General features: G+C 41.9%; 2 protein-coding genes across 4 annotated transcripts in view; one reads left to right on the top strand and one right to left on the bottom strand.

Moving 5' to 3' along the window:
* The window catches only part of UMAD1 (UBAP1-MVB12-associated (UMA) domain containing 1), a 295,711-nt gene extending 276,065 nt beyond the window's left edge, over positions 1-19,646 (bottom strand). Inside the window, exon 1 of one of the 3 annotated variants that reach the window (XM_025290894.3) lies at positions 19,449-19,646. Coding sequence is in view for 2 of the 3 variants with exons in the window: in XM_044946492.2 (XP_044802427.2) it covers positions 7,205-7,372 (168 nt within the window). In the remaining variant the exon portion in view is untranslated. Of the gene's footprint in view, positions 1-7,204; positions 7,516-19,448 lie in introns of those variants that run through there. The other 2 variants (XM_044946492.2, XM_044946491.2) reach the window with 2 other exon arrangements.
* A 138-nt stretch (positions 19,647-19,784) lies between these two features.
* On the top strand, positions 19,785-22,990 carry RPA3 (replication protein A3). Its single transcript, XM_006059937.4, has 4 exons — positions 19,785-19,947; positions 21,094-21,168; positions 21,982-22,090; positions 22,682-22,990. The coding sequence occupies exons 1-4, from the start codon at positions 19,849-19,851 to the stop codon at positions 22,762-22,764; spliced, it is 366 nt and encodes a 121-aa protein (XP_006059999.1). The 5' UTR covers positions 19,785-19,848; the 3' UTR covers positions 22,765-22,990.
* Positions 22,991-25,514: the final 2,524 nt, after the last annotated feature.

The following is a 25,514-nucleotide window of genomic DNA, read 5'->3' as shown; positions in this document are numbered from 1 at the left end:
ACTCGACGGACATGGGTTTGGGTAAACTCCGGGAGTTGGTGGTGGACAGGGAGTCCTGGCATGCCGCGATTCATGGGGTCACAAAAAGTCAGACATGACTGAGCGACTGAACTGAACTGAAGATTGCCTCTGTCTGAAGGTCCCTCCCTTTGGGACCATGGGCCTTGGACTCAGAACTGCTGCTCTGTCACCCAGGCCTCTTGGAGAGACAACCTTTTAGCTGAAGTATCTGTTTTCTACTATTTCATCCTTTCTAGTACTTTTTCTAATTTGGTTTTTCAAATTGAAACTAGCAGACTTTTATTATAAAATTATTTTCTATTGTATATGTGCAGGTAAGTTTTGTACATTCTTAGGAAAGAAATACGGAAAAATATACACCAAACGTAATAGCTGTTGTTACCAGGAAGCACGACCAGTTTATATTTATGTTATGATTCTTTTATAGTATTTGCTTTTTTCCTAAGCCAAATATCATAGGAAATCAAATAAAAACGTTTTTCAATTTTTAATTGAAGTATATTTGATTTACGTTAGAATTTTTCAGCATCTTTTCCACTACAAGATAGTGAATATAGCTCCCTGTGCTATATATACCAGGGCTTCCCTAGTAGCTCAGACAGTAAAGAATCTGCCTGCAGTGCAGAACCCGGGTTCAATCCCTGGGTTGGGAAGATCCCCTGGAGAAGGAAATGGTAAACCACTCCAGTATCCTTGCCTGGAAAATCCCATGGACAGAGGAGCCTGGTGGGCTCCAGTCCATGGATTGCAAAGTCGGGCACAACTGAGAGACTAACACACTGTGCTATATATTGGTCCTTGTTATTTATTTTACATACAGTAGTGTGTATATTAATTTCATACTCCTAATTTATCCCTTGTCTTCCCTCTTTTAACTTTTAATTAATACTTAATACTTATTAAATACTTAATATTAAATAATTAAATATCAATTTAATAATATTTGCTGTTATTTAATATTAAATTAATAATATTAAATAATTAATACTTATTTTAATTAAAACTTAATACTTTTAATTTAAAAGTATTTTTAACAAATACTTCTCACTGCAGTGGCTTCTCTGCAACGAGAGCTCGGGCTCTAGACGTACGGCTCTAGGCACATGGGCCCGAGGTGCACCAACTCAGCAGCTGTGGCATACGGGCTTTGTTGTTCCACGGCATGTGAAATCTGCAAACCCAGGGACTGAACCCACGTCCCCTCCACTGACAGGTGGCTTCTTATCCACTGTACCACCAGGGAAGTCCCTCCCGTCCCCTGTGGTAACCATGATTCTGTCCTATGTCTGCGAGTTTTTCTGTTTTGTAAATAAGTTCACTTGTATCATTTTCTTAGATTTCATAAATAAGTGACGTCATACGATATTTGTCTTTCTCTAGTTTATTTCATGTAAAGGTATGACAATATTTAGGTCCATCCATGATGCTGGGCTTAAAGCTCAACATTCAGAAAATGAAGATCATGGCATCTGGTCCCACCACTTCATGGGAAATAGATGGGGAAACAGTGGAAACAGTGTCAGACTTTATTTTTCTGGGCTCCAAAATCACTGCAGATGGTGACTGCAGCCATGAAATTAAAAGACGCTTACCCCTTGGAAGGAAAGTTATGACCAACCTAGATAGCATATTCAAAAGCAGAGACATTACTTTGCCAACAAAGGTTCGTCTAGTCAAGGCTATGGTTTTTCCTGTGGTCATGTATGCATGTGAGAGTTGGACTGTGAAGAAGGCTGAGTGCCAAAGAATTGATGCTTTTGAACTGTGGTGATGGAGAAGACTCTTGAGAGTCCCTTGGACTGCAAGGAGGTCCAACCAGTCCATTCTGAAGGAGATCAGCCCTGGGATTTCTTTGGAAGGAATGATGCTAAAGCTGAAACTCCAGTACTTTGGCCACCTCATGCGAAGAGTTGACTCATTGGAAAAGACCCTGATGCTGGGAGGGACTGGGGGCAGGAGGAGAAGGGGATGACAGAGGATGAGATGGCTGGATGGCATCACTGACTTGATGGACGTTGAGTCTCAGTGAACTGCGGGAGTTGGTGATGGACAGGGAGGCCTGGCGTGCTGCGATTCACAGGGTCGCAAGGAGTAGGACATGAACTGAGCGACTGATCTGATCTGATCTGATGATGCTGCAGAGACTTCCCTGGTGGCTCAGACGGTAAAGCGTCTGCCTACAATGCGGGAGACCCGGGTTTGATCCCTGGGTCGGGAAGATCCCCTGGAGAAGGAAATGGCACCCCACTCCAGTATTCTTGCCTGGAGAATCCCATGGACAGAGGAGTCTGGTGGGCTACAGTCCACAGGGCCACAGAGAGTCGGACATGACTGAGCAACTTCACTTTCACTTTCTTTCTATGATGCTGCAAATGGCATTATTTTACTTTTTTTTTATGGCTGAATACTCCATTGTACACATATACCACATTTTCTTTATCCGTTCATTTAGGTTGCCTCTATGTCTTTACTACTATAAATAGTGCTCCTATGAACATTGGAATCTGCCTGCAATGCAGGAGACACTGGTTTGATTCCTGAGTCGGGAAGATCCTCTGGAGGAGGTCATGATAACCCCACTCCAGTATTTTTGCCTGGAGAATCCCATGGACAGAGGGGCCTGGTGGGCTACAGTCCATGGGGTCGCAAAGAGTCAGATACGACTGAGTGACTAAGCACAGCATGGCACTGCTCTGTAAACATCACCCACCGAAGTCTCTATCAGAATTAGAGACGTTTTGTCTAGTTTTGCTGCTGCTGTTGATGTGGGGGTGTAAGGGGTTTTGTTTTCATTTCAATTCATTACTCTTACTTGATTTTCAGAATTCATACTTGATTTTCAGAATCAAGAATGGTAGCTTTGTCAACTACAAATGGGCACTTGCCATCGACCTCCACAAGGGTTAAATCCCATGCTGCTGCACTTGCTGACCTTTAAAATTCCGTGAAAGGCGTTCAGGGTACAGAGCAGAAATGAGGCACTCTGTGCTCTGGAAACACTGGCAGAACAAGTCTTCTGAGAGTTAAATATTCTTAGGAGCTGATTTTACAAGCCCAATTCTTGCATCTCCTCACATCTAGAAAAGCACTAAATTCCTCCATGGTGACCACTACCCGCTCATGACTTACAGAAACCTGCAAAAATACATGCTTGATTGCACATACTCCCCTTTCACCAAGATCACATATACACTGGTCCTCCCCTACCTCTTTGGAGCAGCTTCTCAAGAGTATCTGAAATGCCATCTCCTGACTTCTAGTCCTCATTTTGTCGCAAATAAACCTTAACTTGCAAATCACATTGTGCATTTTTTTTAAGTCAGCAACCTGACAATGATAAAGACTGATTGCTTTTTCCCTCTACTGTCTCTTACTGATAAAATAAAAAACAGGATAGCACTTAAAAAATAAGCCATCACTGATTCTACTAATTTAGGGGGGAGGAAATCACCCATTACATTAGATTACATTAGACCACAATTTCTCAATCTCTTCACCGTTAGTATTTTAGACCAGACAATTGGGTGTGATCACTTAGCATGTGATGCATTCTAGCCATAAGATATCTTAATTTCAAGAGGTGCTATTAAAACAAACAAAACTTTCCTCTTTTTAATGCAGGATGTGTAAAAACCGTATCTTTCTTTTCCTAAGGAAGGATGCTGAATAGTGTGAAGAGACACATAAATTTAGAAGATAAAGTTGCTGCCTTTGAGAGGCTTATAACAAACTGCACTCATAATTTGTATCATTTTGGTCTCAGTCATTGACCAAGAATGTAATTGAAGCTTCAGTGTTATATTGATTCTTATAAGTTAATTATACAATGATGTATTTTTATGTTTTATAAAAGTTACAGGCATAATTCTATATAACTAACACAAAAATTTCTGATTTTAGATTAAATAACACCAATACCTATTAAGAAAACACGAATTGCTAACCACTGCATTTGATGGTACAACTCTAAAATGAAAGCACAACCTGGAAAAGACCCCACAACAACTCTAACAAAAGCATCTCTTCACATGAAACAAGTATTTTGGTGATTGATTTAAATAGGTGATTTATTTAATAATGTCCTAAGGGAGAATAAAGTAGACCAATGTGAGGTTACCCCTGTTTACAACTCTATAGCATAGAGAAACTGAGAATGAATGAAATAAATAAAACATTATTCAGTGTGGGTCTTTATGTTTCTATTTGCTTACATCTACCACACAACAGGAATCATTATATACAACTTCCAAAAATTCAACTGCCCATTCAGATCAGATCAGATCAGTCACTCAGTCGTGTCCGACTCTTTGCGACCCCATGAATCGCAGCACGCCAGGCCTCCCTGTCCATCACCAACTCCCGGAGTTGACTCAGACTCACGTCCATCGAGTCAGTGATGCCATCTAGCCATCTCATCCTCTGTCGTCCCCTTCTCCTCCTGCCCCCAATCCCTCCCAGCATCAGAGTCTTTTCCAATGAGTCAACTCTCCGAATGAGGTGGCCAAAGTACTGGAGCCTCAGCTTTAGCATCATTCCTTCCAAAGAAATTCCAGGGCTGATCTGCTTCAGAATGGACTGGTTGGACCTCCTTGCAGTCCAAGGGACTCTCAAGAGTCTTCTCCATCACCACAGTTCAAAAGCATCAATTCTTTGGCACTCAGCCTTCTTCACAGTCCAACTCTCACATGCATACATGACCACAGGAAAAACCATAGCCTTGACTAGACGAACCTTTGTTGGCAAAGTAATGTCTCTGCTTTTGAATATGCTATCTAGGTTGGTCATAACTTTCCTTCCAAGGAGTAAGCGTCTTTTAATTTCATGGCTGCAGTCACCATCTGTAGTGATTTTGGAGCCCGGAAAAATAAAGTCTGACACTGTTTCCACTGTTTCCCCATCTATTTCCCATGAAGTGGTGGGACTGGATGCCATGATCTTCGTTTTCTGAATGTTGAGCTTTAAGCCAACTTTTTCACTCTCCACTTTCACTTTCATCAAGAGGCTTTTGAGTTCCTCTTCACTTTCTGCCATAAGGGTGATGTCATCTGCATATCTGAGGTTATTGATATTTCTCCCGGCAATCTTGATTCCAGCTTGTGTTTCTTCCAGTCCAGCATTTCTCATAATGTACTCTGCATATAAGTTAAATAAACAGGGTGACGATATACAGCCTTGACGAACTCCTTTTCCTATTTGGAGCCAGTCTGTCGTTCCATGTCTAGTTCTAAGTGTTGCTTCCTGATCTGCATACAAATTTCTCAAGAGGCAGATCAGGTGGTCTGGTATTCCCATCTCCTTCAGAATTTTCCACAGTTTATTGTGATCCACACAGTCAAAGGCTTTGGCATAGTCAATAAAGCAGAAATAGATGTTTTTCTGGAACTCTCCTGCTTTTTCTATGATCCAGCGGATGTTGGCAATTTGATCTCTAATTCCTCTGCCTTTTCTAAAACCAGCTTGAACATAAGGAGGTTCACGGTTCACATATTGCTGAAGCCTGGCTTGAAGAATTTTGAGCATTACTTTTCTAGCGTGTGAAATGAGTGCAATTGTGTGGTAGTGTGAGCATTCTTGCCCATTATATCTACATTATTTGACTTCCAATACAATCTAACTGCATTATCAAAAGTACTTCCTCCCTAAACAAAAACAAACTTCTAAAATTCAGTCGTTTGTTCACTTGCTCACTTTTCATTCACCAACAAGTGCTGAAGGCCAGATACTGGCCAGGCACACTGCTGTGAAAGCGCAGTCGCTCAGTCGTGTCCGACTCTTTGCGACCCCATGGACTGTAGCCCGCCAGGCTCCTCTGTCCATGAGATCATTGTGGCAAGAATACTGGACTGGGTTGCCGTTTCCTTCTCCAGGGGATCTTCCCAACCCAGGGATCAAACCCAGGTCTCCTACATTGCAGGCAAATTCCTTACCATCTGAGCCACCAGGGAAGCCCACTGGTGGGCCCTAGAAAATCAAACCAAACAAGGCACTTTCTCCAAATTCAAGGAACTACCCATATATATGCTGCCTCTGGGCTGCCTCCCTACCACCTCTCCCAGGACCAGCGGGCCCAAAGCATGCTGCCGAGCCCTGTTAAAACCAGCACCAGCCAAGCAAGTGGCTGACAGGTTGCTAACAGTCTAGTCAAACACTGCTCTGTCTGAAGGCTTGCCTCACACTCCTAAGTACATAAGAAAGCTGACTATTTTACCTCCCCTCAATGTTTCATCAAAATGCACAGAAAGAAACACAAGACAAAATCTGGCAATAACTCTATCAACCATATGCCAAAGTCTACCCACCATATGCCATAGTCTGAGTCAAAGGTTCATCAACTGCACAACCAAGAAGCTCAACTGACCCAAGAGTTCATTACCATACTTACTGTCTTGTGCTTCATCCTCCGAAATGTTATCCAAGGATGGGTGAATAAGTGAAGAGACAAGCAAATGGCAGGAAGAGGGTGAACCACAAAGATGGGGAGAACAACACGTCAACCATCCTCATCGCCTGAACTTAGTTCTGAAACACAGGAGCTCTACCTACCAGAAAAAGACAGGCTGCCGGACAGGTCACTGCATGGGAACTCCTTCCTAAGTTTGGCAAAGTTGGATTCCCTTTCTTAACCCTCCCCCTCTCCTGGGAGATCTACCTCATTCCAAGATAATAATTATTGGCCTGGGCAAGCAAGAGGGAAAATTAAGGAGGGCGATGGTTCATAACTGCCCAAGGACGACTCTGTAAAACAGGGTCCCAGAGAGAAAAAGCTCCATGAGCAGAATGCAGGAAAGTAACAGATACTACTTTCATGGCTGAAGAATTATGTGTGTGCATGCTAAGTCGCTTCAGTCATGTATGAGTCTCTGGGACCCTCTGGGCTGTAGCCCGCTGGGCTCCTCTGTCCACAGAGATTCTCCAGGCAAACTGCTCCTAATTCTCTAACTCATTCGGAGACCTGGACAGTCTGCGCCATGGAAATTTCCATCTCAGCCTGGCAGAGTCACACGATGAATGCCTGTTAGCCCCTGGGAACAGAACAAGCCAAGGAACACATGCAACCATATATCTTCCAGGACTAGACACAGAAACAAGAAGCTGCCTGCAATAGAAAGTTCAGTGAGGAAGACCGAAGAAGCCACACTCACCCACTTCAATGAAATCAACAGAAGGAAGGGAAAATACAGACCCAAGGATCAAGAGGAAGAGTATCTCTCTGATGAAAATTCTCTTGAAGCTCTTGAACAGTACAGACAGTATCTTGGCAACCCTCAAAATGTTCTAGGAGGATACAGTCTCCTCCATCCAGGCTGCTGAGCGGAGCTGGGCAAAATATACCATCACCCAGATGGCTCATGATCTCAGCTCTGAGACAAGCCTACATACTTCCCTCCTTTGGGGAAGCACCCTGGGGTTTTCATCCCCCTTCATTATCTTACTTTTCATCATCAAGATGTCCAACAGATACTTTAGGAAATTTGGTCACGCTATTAACACTTAAGTCACAATCTGTTATTTAAATACTTAGTGTAACAAGACACTGTGCTCAGGGCTTTACATATGCAAGTCTTACTTAATGCTTAAAATAACCACATGAAGCTTTTTTATCTCCCATGTTTATGTCCATGTTTTTATCTCCCATGTTTACAGAAACTGCAGCTCTGGAACGGATGAATAATTTTTCCAAAAGTCACTTAGGTATCAAGTACCAAGATTTAATCCAGGTCCGTATCCTCCACTCTGTGCTGTATTGCATCAGTGTTCAAGCCTGAGTCATTCCCAGCACACATAGCTCAGCTGGTAAAGAATTCACCTGCAAGGCAGGAGACCCCGGGAGCATAACAGTCAGCCACGACTTGGCCACTAAACAGCAGCCTGCCAAAGTTACTGTGTGTCAATGAAGTGTCCTACTTCATCAGATGTTTGCTGAGCACCTGATGAGGCAAGTGCCATCTTGGGGTAGATGGGAAATAAACCTGCTTTGAGATGTTTAGAGTCTTAAAAGCGTACAACAGATGTTACTTAGCCTTTCTATGATACTACCTCCACAAGCATGTAAGATTTGTAAAGGGGCAGGGGGAGTTGCTTATTTTTGTTTATTCCAGAAATTAACAGCATTCATGGACCACTGTTGAATATTTTAAAAGTTTACAAGATGTGCACTCTTTAAATATAGTGTCTAGTTTAAAATTAGCAAGAAACAATCTATAACAGCAACTGAGAGGTAATATGTTCATAGCCTTTTAATAATTCACATTAAACATTTATTCTTATGTATCAGTGTATTTACCAATTCAGATAATTGTACACCAAGAATAAGATATGTGAAGTGCACAATCTTTAAGTATAAAGCTTGATAAATTTTTGCAAAATGATCATATATATGTATCAGTCAGGGTCCAGTCAGGAAATAGAAATCACACCAGTTGTTTGAGCAGGGAAAATGTAACACAATGAATTGTTAACTGGAAGGCAATGGCACCCCACTCCAGTACTCTTGCCTGGAAAATCCCATGGACGGAGGAGCCTGGAAGGCTGTAGTCCATGGGGTCGCTGAGGGTTGGACACGACTGAGTGACTTCACTTTCACTTTTCACTTTCATGCAATGGAGAAGGAAATGGCAACCCACTCCAGTGTTCTTGCCTGGAGAATCCCAGGGACGGGGGAGCCCGGAAGGCTGCAGTCCATGGGGTCGCTGAGGGTTGGACACGACTGAGCGACTTCACTTTCACTTTTCACTTTCATGCATTGGAGAAGGAAATGGCAACCCACTCCAGTGTTCTTGCCTGGAGAATCCCAGGGACGGGAGAGCCTGATGGGCTGCCATCTATGGGGTCGCACAGAGTCGGACACGACTGAAGTGACTTAGCAGCAGCAGGAAGTAAATATTCAAAAGGAATAAGATTTCAAAGAAAAATAGCAGTGCAAACTCTGCCCCCCTCCAAAAAAAAGTTAGCCACTATCTCTAGGCTGTAGAAGAGTGGACCGTAAGGTAGTTAAGCACCCCACCCCACAAGATGAAGATTGTGGGGATTCAGACCTCCTTGGAGGGACAGAAACTGTATCAGGAGCAGCGGAGGAACTCGGCAGAGAGCAGGCTGGAGCTGGGCCGCGGGCAGGGCGAGGCCTCAGGGTCACAACCTGACCTCTGAATAGGCAGCTGGGCTCCCGCTGAAAGGTCGCACCCGGGACTGGAGCCTGGGAGGAAGGGGTCTTCCGGACACAACAGCCTTGCAGTGTACCTTCAGGGCCCTCTGCTGGGAATGCCTAATATTCCAAAGGAAAATGGTTTACAGAATCCAGCTTCATGTCACACAGCTGGGCAAGCAAGACTCACTGTGGAATTGAGAGATGATCAGTTGGCGCTGGACTTCCCTGGTTGTCCAGTGGTTAAGAATCAACTTGCCAATGCAGGCCACGTGGGTTCAATCCCTGATCCAGGGGGATCCCACACGGCACAGGGCGACTGAGCCCTCGTGCCACAACTACTGAAGCCTGTGCGCCCTGGAGCCGCTGCTCCACGCCACCCCAGTGAGCAGCCGGCACGCCGCAAGTAGAGAGCAGCACCAGCTCGTCGCAACGAGAGAAAGTCTGTGTGCAGCAACGAAGACCTAGCACAGCCACAAGTGGGTAAATTGATTAATTTTTTTAAAAAAGAGAACGAAGACATCCTGGATTCTGAAAGCTTACCTATTCATGGTTCCGGTCCTTTGTGAGGCTAATAATTTTAGGCCAGTCAAGCTAACCCGAAGAAGTTCTAATCAGTTTCCTTTTGATACATGTACCCCAAAAGAAGAAAGGGTAAACAAAATGTAGTATTCACTACACACAGTGGACTATAATTCAGCATGAAAAGGAACGAAACTCTGATACCTACTACAATATAGAACCTTGAAGACATCAAATGAAATAAGCCAGACAGGAAAGGACACGTGCTGTGTCATTCTACTTACAGGAGGTTCCTAGAGTAGTCAAACCCATCAACGGTGAGATGAGCACGGAATTTCAGTCTGCATGACGACAAAGCTCAGGAGCTGGGTGACAGCAGTGGCTGCACACGTGGACACGCCCAATGCCACGGAGCCAGCAATTAAAATGGTTAAGATGTAAGATCTTGTTACGCACATTTTACCACAATTCATCACAAAAAACAGTTTAAGCTGGTTTAAAGAGGTCATGTTATTTGTACCAAAAGCACCTTGATTACTATACTTCAAGCCATTCATCATCATGAACGCAGAATACTCAACTTAAAATGTCAAACTTCACGCCCTTGGTCCGCCAGCCTCACTACTAAGCTCAACCCCTCCGCATGGCATATAAGGAGGACATTCCAAGTTCTTGTGTCTACTCCCCTTTGTTAGGTAGTTAAGAGTAGGGAAGGAGCAGTCCAAAATGGTAGTTCAAGAAAAACAGTGACTAGAAAAAGCCCCCGAAAGGGTCAGAGAAAGGGAAAAGCCCACAGAAAGGGGAAGCCTCAGACTGGAGCAAGAAACTCTGGTGAGAAAACACCCAAACACGGCCCCTTCCCTGACTGGCCTTCAGCACTCACCCTATTCGGTTGCGGGTAAAAGCCCTACTTTGCACCAGCAAAACCAATCAGGCTCCAGGGACTATAAAGGCTCAAAGACAAAAGACATAAAAAGGGAAGCCAAAGGGAGTGGAGAACACTCCTATGGGAGTCGCTTGGCCCCTCTCACATCTAGAGACGTGGGAGCTCTAACTGAGCTGTAGATAGTCTGCCCTTCCAAGTCTCTGTTACAACAAGACAAAACCTCAAGAAAATACTGCTGCTGCCTGCTTAATAAACCATGACTGTTTGAGCGGTGAGTAGTCTGTCGTTTCAATTCTCTGCAACGACGAGACAAGACCGAGGGAGAAAAACCAAGCCCAGCCCTTCATCCTGAATCCTTGCGCCCCTTGGCGCACTGCTACACTTCACTGACACTTTGTCAGCCCTAACAACCAACAGAATCCCCACAGTGGCTCTCTAAAAGGGCGCTTGTGGTAATGTTTTAAATATAAATATCTATTTTTAATGTATGACTAACCCAAAAAAAGAACAAAGAAAATCTATAGAAGGCAGAAAACACAAGAATCCATAAATCCACAAGGTTATACGCAAGGACTACAGTTAACATTTTCCCTGCAGCCATTACTGATTGCTAATGGCTAAAAGCCTGGGTTTTAATTATCCAGGTCCCACAGGGAGAAGCCCGTGGACAGAGGAGCCCGGGGGGCTACAGTGCATGGAGGCGCAAAAGCTGGACACGACTTAGCGACGAAGCCGCCACTGCCACCGCAGGAACAACGACAAAGTCTGGGAGCCAACAACTTGGAAGGAGGAAACACAGATCTCTCTGGAGGACAACGCCTTCAAACTAAACCTCAAAAAAGTCAACAAAAAAGTTTCAAGAAACGTGAATTCATAATAAAAAAAAAAAATACTGTACAAATAAAGATACAAGCCACAGTAAGGAAGACTCAAACAGAATCAAAAACCTCTACAGAATCAGACCCATAAAGACTGTGCATATCAAAACCAGGCTCTAAACAGACTCACCTTACACTCTGTGAAATATGAAGAAATAAAGGGAGGCCTGAAACTATGACAAAAGAGCATCAAATAACAATTAAGATGTGTATAAAGAACCAAACAGAACTTCCAGGAAAAAAAACTAGTATTGAAATTATAGCAGATGAGTCACAACTGCATAAAGAATTAGTAAACTGGAAGATCTGAAAAAATTATCCAGAATTCAGCACAAAGAATCAAAACCACTGAATCATAAAACAAAGGTAAAAAGCACACCCTTACTTCTTACTTCTAACTGGAATTCCAGAAGGAGTTAGAGAATAGGAGAGAAACAATATTCAAAAATATAATGGTTGAAAATGTCCCAGTGCTGATCAAGACAAGATTATCAGATTCACAAAGCACAAAATATTCACCACAAAACTAAAAGAACTCTTCATCAGTACACATTACAAACAAACTGAAGATCAAGCAGATAGAGACATGAAAACTTATAACAAAATCACAATTTAAATGAAAAGCAAATTAAGAGTAAAATAGTACCAGAGTAGCCTTAAGAGATGGAGAAGGCAATGGCACCCCACTCCAGTACTCTTGCCTGGAAAGTCCCATGGACGGAGGAGCCTGGTAGGCTGCAGTCCATGGGGTCGCTAAGAGTCAGACACAACTAAGCGACTTCACTTTCACTTTTCACTTTCATGCATTGGAGAAGGAAATGGCAACCCACTCCAGTGTTCTTGCCTGGAGAATCCCAGGGACGGGGGAGCCTGGTGGGCTGCCGTCCATGGGGTCGCACAGAGTTGGACACGACTGAAGCGACTTAGCAGCAGCAGCAGCCTTAAGAGAAATTAATTGTCCACTTAGAATTCTATATAGATAATAAATCTGCCTTTTGAAAACAAAGATGAAATCAGCATATTCAGAGAAACACAAACTGTTGTACATACTACCAATGATTCCCATTGAAGAAACTTCTAAAGAAGGTACCTCAGAAAAAGGCAGGGGGAAACAACAGAAAAAGAGGTGAGATGTAAAAATAAAAAGTAAAGACAGATTCTTTGTCTTAAAAAATAAAAAGAAAATGATACATATGAACAGTTCCAAACAAGTATTAACTGCGTAAGATAATGTGTTCATGCTTAGTTGCTCAATCGTGTCTGACTCTTTGTGACCCCATAGACTGTAGCCCACCAGGCTCCTCTATCCATGTGATTTCCCAGGTGAGAATACTGGAGTGGGTTGCCATTTCCTTCTCCAGGGGATCTTTTCAACACAGGGACTGAACCTGCATCTCTTGCATTGCAGGCAGATTCTTTACCGCTAAGCAACCATATAATAACACCTAATCAAAGTAGAATTAAAACTGTAGACAACAGCATACAATTGAAAAAAGGGCCGTGGAGTTTCAGGTTCTCATCTTGACACAGAGAAAAGTAACTTTAGGCTTTAATGTGCTCATTAAAGGGTGATCACAAAGTTTTTTTGAAGAATATATAACAGAATATATAATACAGAAGAATAAAACAGAATTACAGAAAAAATTTAAAAAGTCAAATCTAAAGAAGAGAGGAGAAAACAACAACAAAAAGCAGAATACACAAGAAGTGCAAAATGACTGCCAAAGTGAATCCAAAAACATTAGTGACGACAATCAATGCAAATGGACAAAAGGTATAAAAACTAAACCTCAAGCTATATGCACTATTTACAAAAGATACACGTAAAACATAAGGACACAGGCCAACACCGACACAAATACCACAAGGTCACAGAGCATAAATTTATCAAACAAGGTATATGGGGAAAACCATAACAAGCAAAGTGGCAAAGAACCTGTGATCCACCAAACACTAGTGTTCTCAGAAAAAAAGAATCCAGCTTCCACATAACCTTTCTGCTGCTGCTAAGTCGCGTCAGTTGTGTGCGACTCTGTGCGACCCCATAGACGGCAGCCCACCAGGCTCCCCCATCCCTGGGATTCTCCAGGCAAGAACACTGGAGTGGGGTGCCATTTCCTTCTCCAATGCATGAAAGTGAAGACGCTCAGTTGTGTGTGCAGCCCACCAGGCTCCTCCGTCCATAGGATTTTCCAGGCAAGAGTACTGGAGTGGGTTGCCATTGCCTTCTCCAACATAACCTTTCTAGACTTTGCATTATACTACAAAGCTACAGTAATCAAAACAGCACAAAAACAGACATGTAGATCACTGGAACAGAACAGAGCGCCCAGAAATAAACCCACATCTACAATCAATTCATCTTCAATAAAGGAGGCAAGAATATACCATGAAGAAAAGAAATTCTCTTCAACAAATGGTGATGGGAAAGTTACATACAAGTCAATGAAATCAGAATAATCCCTCACACCATATACAAAAATAAACTCAAAATGGTTTAAAGACCTTAATATAAGACATGATACCATAAAACTCCTAGAACAGAACATAGGTGAAACATTCTCTTATATAAATTGTACCAATATTTTCTTAGATCAGTTTTCCAAGGCATAAGAAATAAGAGCAAAAATAAACAAATGGGGCCTAAAAAAACTTAAGAACTTTTGCACAGCAAAGGAAACCATAAACAAAAATACAACATATGGAATGGGAGAAGATATTCGCAAACAATCTGACAAATAAGGAGTCAATATCCAAAAAATACAAACAGGTCATACAACTCATATTGAAAAGACAAATATCCCAATCAATAAATGAACAGAAGACCTAAATATATATTTTTCTAAAGAAGACATACAGATGGCCAAAAGACACATGAAAAGATACTCAACACTGCTAATGTTTAGAGAAATGCAATTCAAAACCATAAGGCGGTATCACCTCACACCAGTCAGAATGGCCATCATCAAAAAATCTACAACAAACTAAAATGCTGGGGAGGGTGTGGAGAACACAGTTGGTGGGAATGTAAACTGGTGCAGCCACCATGAAAAACAGTACAGAGGGTCCTTAAAAAAACAAATTAAAATTATCATATGACCCAGCGATCCCACTCCTGAGCATATATCCAGAAAAGATGAAAACTTTAATTTGAAAAGATACATGCACAGCAATGATCACAGCCCCACTATTTACAATAGGAAAGGCATGGAAACAACCCCAGGGCCCATCAACAGATGACCGGCTTAAAAAGAGGTGGTGTGCGTATGCACATGTACACACAGTCGACTATTACTTGGTCACGAAACAAGAATGAAACGTTGCCACTAGAAGCAACCGAGATGGACCTAAAGAACATTACACTCAGTGAAGTCAGACAGAGAAAGACAAATACTATTTGACATCACTCACGTGCAATCTAAAAAATAATCCAAAATTATAAACACAAGATTCACAGGCATAGAAAATGAACTTATGGTTAACAAAGGGGAGAAGGGAGTGAGTCAGGATAAATTAGAAATATGGGATTAACAGATATAACAGAGATTTACTGTACAGCACAGGGAACTATGGGCTTCTCTGGTGGTTCAGACAGTAAAGAATTCGCCTGCAGTGCAGGAGACCTGGGTTTGATCCCTGGGTTGGGAAGATCCCCTGGAGGACGGCATGGCAACCCACTCCAGTACTCTTGCCTGGAGAAGCCCCACGGACAGAGGAGCCTGGCGGGCTGCTATCCATGGGGTTGCAAAGAGTCGGACACAACTGAGTGACTAAGCACACACACGCACAGAGGGAACTGTATTTAATATCTTGCAATAACTTACAACAGAAAAGATTCTGAAAAGAATATAAAACCGAGTCACTTTGTACATCTGAAACTAACAATACTGCAAATCAAGTATACAACTACAATTTGAAAAAAATAAAAAGAATCCAACCTCCACACATTTGGGAAATTCCGTCCGAATGGAAGCCTACTGGTCAATGAAGCACATTGTTAGGGAGGAACTGCTGGAGCTGACAGGCTGGCATCAACTTACTGACCAGAGACATTAATATGTCTTTGTTACCTGAATATTATTGACTGGAGATGCTCCAATATTTACTTACATAAATTGCCAGCCACAGACGTTAGTTTCTACAAAATCCCCTTGTCAGTAATGTGCTATCAACCTGCTCCCTCTTTGAGCTAAGACTTACCAGGTCAGCACTCCAATAAGCCACCAAAGAGATGAGGAAATGAACGCTAAAGCTCAAAAGTCTTGCCTCCCTTAGGTGAAGTATAGGACAGAAAAAGAGATAACAGAAAATTTAACCAAAAGAAAGCCGGTGTATCAACAGTATTAGCAACAAAATTAACTTTAAGGCAAAAAGCATGACTGGAAATAGTCACTACTTCACTGCACCATTTTCCTTCATAATCTTCATCTGTGTGTACTGAAAAGCACATCTTCAAAAATATATAACACAAGTTGTCAGAAGTTCAAGCAGAAATTGCCAATGCTACCATCTGCAATTATCTCTATAATGAGACATTAATCAAACAAAAGTAGAAACAGCTGAACACTGCAATTAACAAGCTTGATCCAGTAACTGGAAAACACAAATTTTTCCCAAGAATACATGAATCATTTGCAAAAAGCTGTCCATATACTTCATAAGTCTTAAAGCAAGCCTCATACTTTCACAGTATCAGACCATACCATTTGAGGATAATGCAATTCACACTATAAATTAAGAACACAACGACTTTAATAAGTAAAACTTTTATGTGTGTGTTCAGCTGTTCAGTTGTGTCGAACTCTTTGAGACCCTATGGCCTGTAGCCCACCAGGCTCCTCTGTCCATGGGATTCTTCAAGCAAGAATACTGGAGTGGGCTGCCATTTCCTCCTTCAGGGAACCTTCCCCACCTAGGGATGGAATCCAAGTCTCCCTCATTGGAAGCAGATTCTTTACCACAGAGCCACCAAGGAAGCCCAAAATCTATATACTTGGAAACAAAAACAGCCCTTGAATCAGAGAGTATGTAAGACACTAGAAAATACTTAGAACTTATTGAAATCTACTTAGGAACATTTGTGGGCTATGCCCAAGGCAGCAGGTACAGTTAATTATGGGCTTCTCTGGTGACTCAATGATAAAGAATCCACCTGCCAATGTTAAGATAATGTGGGTTAGATCCCTGGGTCAGAAGATTCCGTGGAGGGGAAATGGCAACCCACTCCAGGATTCTTGCCTTAGAAAACCCCATAGACAGAGAAGCCTGGTGGGCTACAGCCCATGGGGTCACACAAGAGTCAGATATAAAAACTAAGCAACAATAGAAGATAACTATACCAAACCCAGAATGTTTTACAGGTGAGTTCTGCCTAACATCAAAAAACAGGTGTCTCCAGTTTTACATAAAACCCTAGAGAATACAAAAAACCATTCCACAACTTATTTCATGAGACTACTGCTGCTGCTGCTAAGTCGCTTCAGTCGTGTCTGACTCTGTGCGACCGCAGAGACGGCAGCCCACCAGGCTCCCCGTCCCTGGAATTCTCCGGGCCAAGAATACTGGAGCGGGTAGCCATTTCCTTCTCCAATGCATGAAAGTGAAAAGTGAAAGTGAAATCGCTCAGTCGTGCCTGACTCTTAGCAACCCCATGGACTGCAGCCTACCAGGCTCCTCTGTCCATGGGATTTTCCAGGCAAGAGTACTGGAGTGGGGTGCCATTGCCTTCTCCATTTCATGAGACTACTGTAATGCTAATATTAAATAATACAAAAATCTCGCAAAGACTACACGAGAAAGAAAAACTGCAGGCCAATCTCATTCATGAACATGAATGCAAAAATCATTTTAAACAAAACAATAGCAAATCAAACCCAAGAATACAGAATAAAAAATAATGTATCATAACCAAGTTGTATTTCTTCCAGGAATGCGAATGTTATTCAACATTGAAAATACATTCAATCATCTCAATGCAAAAAAAATTCATTTGATCAAATTTCATAACCACTCAATTAAAACTTTTATCAAACTAGGAACAGAAGGAAAAGTCCCTAACCTAGTAAGTAGAAAGTCAAGTTGTGAAGGACTTCCAGGAAGGCTCTTTAAAGGAAGCTGAGTCCATGAAGACAGACCCTTTGTGTGTCCACTTCTTTGGATTTGGAATGGGGACTACATGGCTGATTTCCCAACATCTACTCTGGCCTATGAGGTGATGTGGATCAACTGGAATTCTCCTACACTCCTGACAGGAGGATAAATTGGTACCACACTGTTTAGAAACAGCTACATGTATGATAAAATTATATAGAAAAAAAGGGTGCTTAACTCAAATTTCAAGATAGTGTTTATTTCTAGCTGGGTGAGAGAAGGACTTCAACTGAGGAAGTGACAACCCCTAACTGGTAAAGTTCCATTTCTTTAGCTAAATGAGAGGTCCAACTGGGTTCATTTCATTTCTCTGGAAACTATACATATCAGTTGGATCTACTCTTCACTGTGCATGAGATATTACACAATAAATTTTAAATGAACAAAAAAATATCCAAGAAGCTATTTGAAAATATCTTCTTGCTCATCTCCCTATTTAAAAAAAAAATGCTCTTGGTAGGTAAAAGTGGTTTTTTTCATTGCTATAAAAGTGCTATTGAGATCTGGCACTTTAGGGGCTGCTCTTTAAAAAAAAAAAAAAAATTGCTATTAAAGACATTTATGTGTACTCCTCCCTGTATAACGCAATCAACTTGGTTTCCAAACATCACTGAAGTGCAAAAGATGTGAAAGCTTTGCACAGACTCTACTGACTTGCAACCACTTCTTTTATACCCACTGACATGCACCGTATTTCTGCTAATGAAATCCTTTAAACTTGTCTTAGTAACAGCAACATTAAAAGGTAAGAATATGTACATAAATACTAAGTTGCTAAATAGAGAGGCGAACTATCCTTTAATTAAGATATCAGATTTCCATCTTAAAGTGCTGAGTGGCATTTCAAACAGGATCTTCTTAGCTTAGGCAACTGTGGGACTAAACCCGAGACCCTAGATAGGTATCCGAATGGTTTTAGGCTAATTTATGGATTCGGTTTCCTAAAAAATAATAACATCCCAATTAAAAAAAAAAAAAAAAAAAAACTTCTCCAACTTCTGGAGCAGCCTTGGCAGGTATTTTTATGAGCACTCATTCTGAAATATCCCTAGCAAGGCAGGTACCAAATCCCGTAGGATAACGGCCCGAAAATCAACAGCGATATAAGCCAACAACAGATTCAAGAATCCACCCCCCCGCCCCAAATCTCCTGGAAACAGGTTGTCTTTCACACGCGATCTCCCCTCCAGAATCCTGAGGTGTGAAAAGCAATAGGGAAAATTACTGGGAATTACGAAAAGAGAGTCCGTGAATCATATGGACAAAACTTAAATCAGCTGGGACTTTGCAATGAAAGTTACCTAACCTCATTCTGCGGAGAGGGAAATCGTGTTTCTGGAAGAAGCGCACCTGCTAAGGATCTAAGAGTCATTTGAATCCATCTCCTCTCTCAGTCCAGTGACCGTTCCCTCACCCACTCCCAAACGCTTCAATTCGCTCCTGACACGGAGGTGACGTGAGAAAACCCGCACCTCCAGTGGGGCCAGAATGTCGAGACCAGAAAGGGTCGCGGCCCCTTCTCTCACAGGTGGTGAAACGGACGTTGGAAAGTGACGCAGCTGGGGCAGAAAATCAACGACCCTCGGCCACCGAGCTGCAGGAGCTTCCCGCAGGGCGATGAGAATCACTGGGGACCCCACTTCCTAGCTCTAGGACAGAGAGGGTCAAAATGAGCCCGGCTCCCTAGATTTCAGCATGAACTCCGAGTTTCCCTTGCAGGAGAACTGGGGAAACACAGACAGCTAGTGGCGCAGCTCCGAAACAGGCACCGATTCCCGCCCCTCCCGCAAACGTCCGTGGGGAGAAATGGCAACCGGGAGGATGCGGCGACTCCCGCGAGAAGAGATACCTTATGCTCGCGCCGCAGTCCCCCGTCGTACCGGCACCTGAGTCCGCCACCTTGCTTCCGGGGTTCAGCCGCAGCAAGGACCGAGGTCTCAGAAGGAGGGAGCCTCAGCCCCGCCCCATCCAAGCCCTGCCCCTACGCGCGCCTCGCAGAGGACCCGGGTAACTTCCGGGACGCCGCGCGTCACTAAGCAGCCGGTCCCCACTTCCGGACGCATCCTTGCCTTCCTCGTTGTCCCAGACTGCGCGAGTGCTATGGAGATATCGGCACGTTTGATTGGCGGAGAGAGAATGCTAGTCTCCGCCGATTGGATCCGGGGGAATCCGCCCCGTAGACGTCAGCTGGGAGCACAGTCTCAGTGGTCGGCTTGTTTCCCGCCGGCTACCTTCCTTGCGTTGCAATCATGGTGGACGTGATGGAGTCGCCCAAGGCGCGCATCAACGCCAGCATGCTAGCTCAGTTCATCGACCAGCCGGTCTGCTTCGTAGGGAGGCTGGAGAAGGTGCGCGCGCTCACCGCCCTGGGCTTTTTGGGTGGAGGGGCCCCATGGCCGTCGGGCTGGCGGCCCCGGGGTAGGTAACGGAGGGTGGAAGAGAGCATCACTGCGCCCCGAATTGCTTTATTTCTCGCAGCGGAACTGTTTGCACACTTTTTGACCACTGTAGCCCAATGTTGGGCTCTTAGCGCGCGGAATCGCGAAGTTTTCGAACGCACTCCGTTCTACTGTCCCGCCCTCGTTTTTTACTTGAAATTATAGACAAAACTCCATCTGTTTTCTATTAGCCGGCCTTGACAGCTAGTCCAGTTTTCTTGTTTCCTTTTCTGCTGTTTCCTCTTTTATCAAACCACGTTTTATCGTTGAAGTCGCTTTTCTGTGAAACATTGCTTGATTGTATTTTACTGATCCAGTGCCAGTTTGTTATCTTACCCAAGTGTTAAGAGCGCAGCCCCTCATCCTACTGGTGAGAAACAGGGCCAAAGGCTCAGGATCAGGGAACCGAGGAAAAACTTCTATATGAAAGTTTACTTACTAGTTTATTTCAGTCACATTATCTTCTTGCAGTAGGTATATTTGGACTTCACAGTTATGGAAATTGTGTAGGAGTGGCATCTGGTTAAAAAGTGCTTAAGGCCACAGCAAGTAGCAAAGCTGGCATTCAAACCAGATCTGACTGCACTCTTTGCAGCTGTCTCTCGGGAGTAGAACCCAGATGTTCTAATAACCAATTTCTCTTTACTTCCTCATGTCTAATTTTTTAAAACATACCCTCTGTGAGATATATACTGTTTAAATCATGGATGCCAGTAGATCTCACTTTTAGATAATATGAACCCTCCTTAATTTGTTCTTACTTCTAATTTGTTCTTAGATCTAAATCTGGGTTGCCAGATTTAGCAAATAAAACTAACAGGACACATTTGCACTAAAAAGGTGGTGGTTTATCTAAAATTCGAATTTAGGCATCGTTTGATCAGGTATAGTAACACAAGACAATGTGAACTAGTTCAACTGCTCAAAAAAATTGCTTTGTGTGCACTAATTAAGTGTGGGTCAATTTGCTCATCTTTTGTCAAACTTCTAGTCTTTTTAAGGGGATTTTAAACAGTTTATATGGACTTTTAAAAAAATTATGTGTTTCTTTTTCAGATTCATCCCACTGGGAAAATGTTTATTCTTTCAGATGGTGAAGGAAAAAATGTAACTGTTGAGTTGATGGAGCCTGTATGTTTAAGTATTAATTCTATGTATATTATAATTAATTCATCTTATTTGGTTTGTTGCTGATGTTTCTTATTCTTGGAGTGGACATATAAAGGACCAGCTCATCAAACTTCTCTCAAATAAAATTTGTGTCCTGCTTTTACATTTCCCTTTACTTTTCTAACCAATGATTTTGTGGGCTCTGTCATTTTTAAATAAATGCTGACAACTCTCATTCCTTATGAAAGACCAGAAAATCACTTAAGAAAAAAATTATTTTTTAAATCACTTTTCCCTTCCTCTGTAGTTTCACATTTTTTTAATTCAATTTTCTATTTTTATTTACATTTATTTTCAGTTGTCACTTGCTTTTACGGTTTATGTTTATGGTACACTTTCTTTGTCTTTTATGAAGACAGATATGTGTGCTGTTTGGTTAATGCATACAGAACTCACTGGACAAATATAGATAATAGAAAGTTCCTTTCAATGAGTCCTTTTAAACAAATTACTCCTTGTGGAAATACTGGACAGTCTCAGTATCTTTAAATGATTTTTGTCTTCAACTTAAACATTTAGCTGTCGCTTTAGACCTGAAGCCACGACTAAAGGTTCCTGGACTGGTGACATGCTGACACCAGCATGTTGGAGTGATAAGCACGCCAACATTTTTAACAAGTGACAATTCCATCTTTGCATTGATAAATCTTAAAATTATTTTGCTACATGAAATGAAAGATTAGTAAAATCTAGAACAGTTTTCCAAGTTAATTATTTTGTTCTTTGTGTTAGCTTGATGATAACACCAAGTTGACATTCTGTTCTTTGTGTTAGCTTGATGAAGAAATCTCTGGAATCGTGGAAGTAGTTGGAAGAGTAACGGCCAAGGCAACCGTTATGTGTGCATCTTATGTCCAGTTTAAAGAAGATAATCATCCTTTTGGTAAGTAAAACATTCTGTAATTCATGTAATTAGGAGGAAAACAACTTTATTTTTAACTTGCCATGTCTTGGCCTTGAGTTTCAGTCCTGCTACACTTTGAATTTCTGTATCACTTTCTGATCCCAAAGGAAAATGCTAGGACATTTTGGCCCACTTCTAAATAATGCTTTTGTATGTAAGAAACACAATGAAGATTAATATTTGTGGAAAGAGAATTTTTTAAAACAAAGTAAACAAAACAAAAATACTGTTAATAGTTTTTTTATTTGATTTTAATATATAAAGGCATCAAATAATGCACAACACCTAAATCACAACCAGGCAAGAATGGTGCCTGTACGATGGAAGTCAAAATGGAAGTTACACTCCATGAATTTTGGAAATCATGGAAGTTCTACAGCATGACTTTTATTTTTTGGAACCATACTTAAATAAATGTGACCCATATCACAGTTTTAGCAAATGGATTGTGAAAATAAGTTCTCTCCTCTAAAAGGGAGAGGAAAGAGAAACAGGTAGAACTCTTTAAATAATAATTGATGTTACAACTTTCCACTGTAGATTAAATGTTTGCTAACCTATTTCTTTCAGATCTTGGACTTTACAATGAGGCTGTGAAGATTACCCATGAGTTCCCTCAGTTTTTTCCTTTGGGAGTTGTGCAGTATGGTTGAACTATTTTGATGATTGCCCATGAGCTACACTGAAGACTATTAAGAGGCCCCTGATATTTGAAGGAGCAATTCCTGTGATTTTTAATATTTGTTTTCTTCTTAATTTCATTTACCTAACTTTATTAGATATTCCAGTGTGCCATTTTTGACAGGACTGGCTTATTGACAGTTCTCACCTAAGTTCTCATAAAGAATAATTTCTCTGGCATATAGTCAGATTAAATGCTTTTCGTTGAACTTACATTTTCTGCTTTATTAATAAAAGCTTATGTGCTGTTGGTCATATTGTTCTTCTTCTTTCAGTCACCTGTTCAAGCACAAACTTGGAATTTAATAGCTGTCAGGTCAGGACTTAACATTTCCCAAATGAAACCCTGGGCCAACCGTGTTAAGAATGTACTGCTACCTCATGAACTACACCAAGTTAATCACTTCCTTGACACTGAAAAAACGATGATACTAAAGCAAACAGAATCCAACATCTGTAATTTTTGAATACTTGTATTAGGGCATTCTACAGAATCAGAACCAATAGGGTATATGTGGATATGTATATGTAAATGAAGTGTTACACAAGTTGGTTGACATGGTTATGGAGGTGGAGAAGTCACCCGATCTGCAATCTAGAGAACCAAGATCTGCAAAACTGGAGAACCAAGAAAGTCGGTGGTGTAGAGTGCAGGTCCAAAAGCCTGAGAATAAGGGAAGTTGATGGTGTCACTTGCAGCCCACGTTCGAAGACCTGAGAACAGGGAGGATGCTGCTGTAAGTCCGAGAGTCTAAAGGCCCCAAAACCAGGAGCTCCAGTGTCAGAGGGCAGTTGAAGATCAACATTCCAGTTTAAGGAGAGAGCAAATGTGCCCTTCGCCTTTTTGTTGTATTTTAACTTTATAAACAGATTGAATGATGCCCACCTACTTTGGCAAGGGCCATCTTTACTCAATCTACTGATTTAGATGCCAATCTGTTCCAGAAGCACCCTCACAGATATACTCAGAAATAATGTTTTACCCGCTATCTGGGTATCCCTTAGCCCAGTTGTAACTGACACATAAAAAGTAACCATCATAGCATCTCTTTCTCAGGATTTTATTAATAACAACTGTCCAAATTAATTTGAAATTTCTGTATTATTGTACTTCATACCACCAACCCAGGTGACATGTTGCAAGTGTACAACAGTAATTGGTGACCTGTATAGCCACAAGTTTTATGGCTTGACCCATTTTCTTCAGTGAGGAAATAAATTCTAAATCCATTCAGGTTGTAGATCATGCCAAGAATATTTAAATTGGTAACATCTTCAATTTCATCCCCAAATATTCTACAAATTACTTAAGCAACAGAGCTACTCATGGTAAAACATTTTGTTACAGTAAGGAAAGACAATTTTGGTTTTCCCAGGTGGTGCTAGTGGTAAAGAATCTGCCTGCCAATGAAGGAGAGGCAGGTTTGATCCCTGGGTCAGGAAGATCCTTTGAGGTCCCTTGGAACAGGAGATGGCAATGCACTCCAGTATTACCAGGAAGATCCCATGGACAAGTAGAGCCTGGCAGGCTACAGTCCATGGGGTTGCAAAGAATCGGACACAACTGAGCACACACATACTCTGACCCCATGGACTGTAGCCTACCAGACTCCTCTGTCCATGGGATTTTCCAGGCAAGAATACTGGAGTGGGTTGCCATTTCCTTCTCCAGGAGATCTTCCTGACCCAGGGATTGAACCCAGGTCTCCCGCATTGCAGGCAGGCACTTTACCATCTGAGCCACCAGGGAAGTCCCTACATAAAGACAACTGTAATTGAAATTCAGGTGTAGGAGGGACATCAGCCAATCTCAATAACACAGTGTTGTCTTCAATGCCAGAAAAGGGGTCAGCCCGCAATTGTGTTAACCTCGGAAAACACTAAATGTTAAAGGTGTCCTGTTTGAAACCCCTGAACAACTATGTTTAGTAAACTGGACTAAATGACAAGGGTACTTCTGACAAGTGAATCCTTTATACTAATGATTTATGGTGCCATTTCTCTAGCCCCCGTGTTACCTATGAACTTTGGCTTGAAAGAGTGTCGTTTGAACAGATGCAGCTCCCCTGCCGTGTGTTGCCTGACATTTAGTAATAATTTTTTAGATATGATTCACCTATTTCAAGTGTACACTTCAGTGGCTTTTAGTACACAGAGTTGTACATCCATGACTACAGTCAATTTTAGAACATTTTCATCATGACTTACCTGTCATGGCCCAATCCCTACACCACCACCTTGCCCTTAAGAAGGAGCTAGTCGACTTTTCTGTCTCTGTAGATTTACCCGTCTGGGATATTTCATATAAATGGAATCATATATGGCCTTTTGTCGCTGACTTATTTACCATAATGTTTTCAAGGTTCATCTGTGCTATCAGTGCTTCATCCCTTTTTATGGCCAAAAAATACTCCACTGTATGGATATACCACATTTTTTTCATCCATTCATCAGCTGCTCTACATCTGGATGTTTTCCACCATTTAGCTGTAATGAACTATGAATATTCATGTATGAACATTAATAACCTCATTCATGAACTATGAACATTAATTTCAGTATACACCTGTGTTTTTATTTCTCTTTATATACTTAGGAGAGGAATTGCTGTATCAAATGGTAAGTATGTTTAACTTTCTGAGGAACTGCCAGACTATTCCAAAGTGGCTATACCATTTTACATTCCCAGCATCAGTGTTTGAGGATTCCAATTTCTCCACAT

Source organism: Bubalus bubalis, chromosome 8 (assembly GCF_019923935.1).
Source record: "Bubalus bubalis isolate 160015118507 breed Murrah chromosome 8, NDDB_SH_1, whole genome shotgun sequence".
NCBI lineage: Eukaryota > Metazoa > Chordata > Mammalia > Artiodactyla > Bovidae > Bubalus > Bubalus bubalis.
This window is presented reverse-complemented; position numbering and strand designations above follow the sequence as displayed.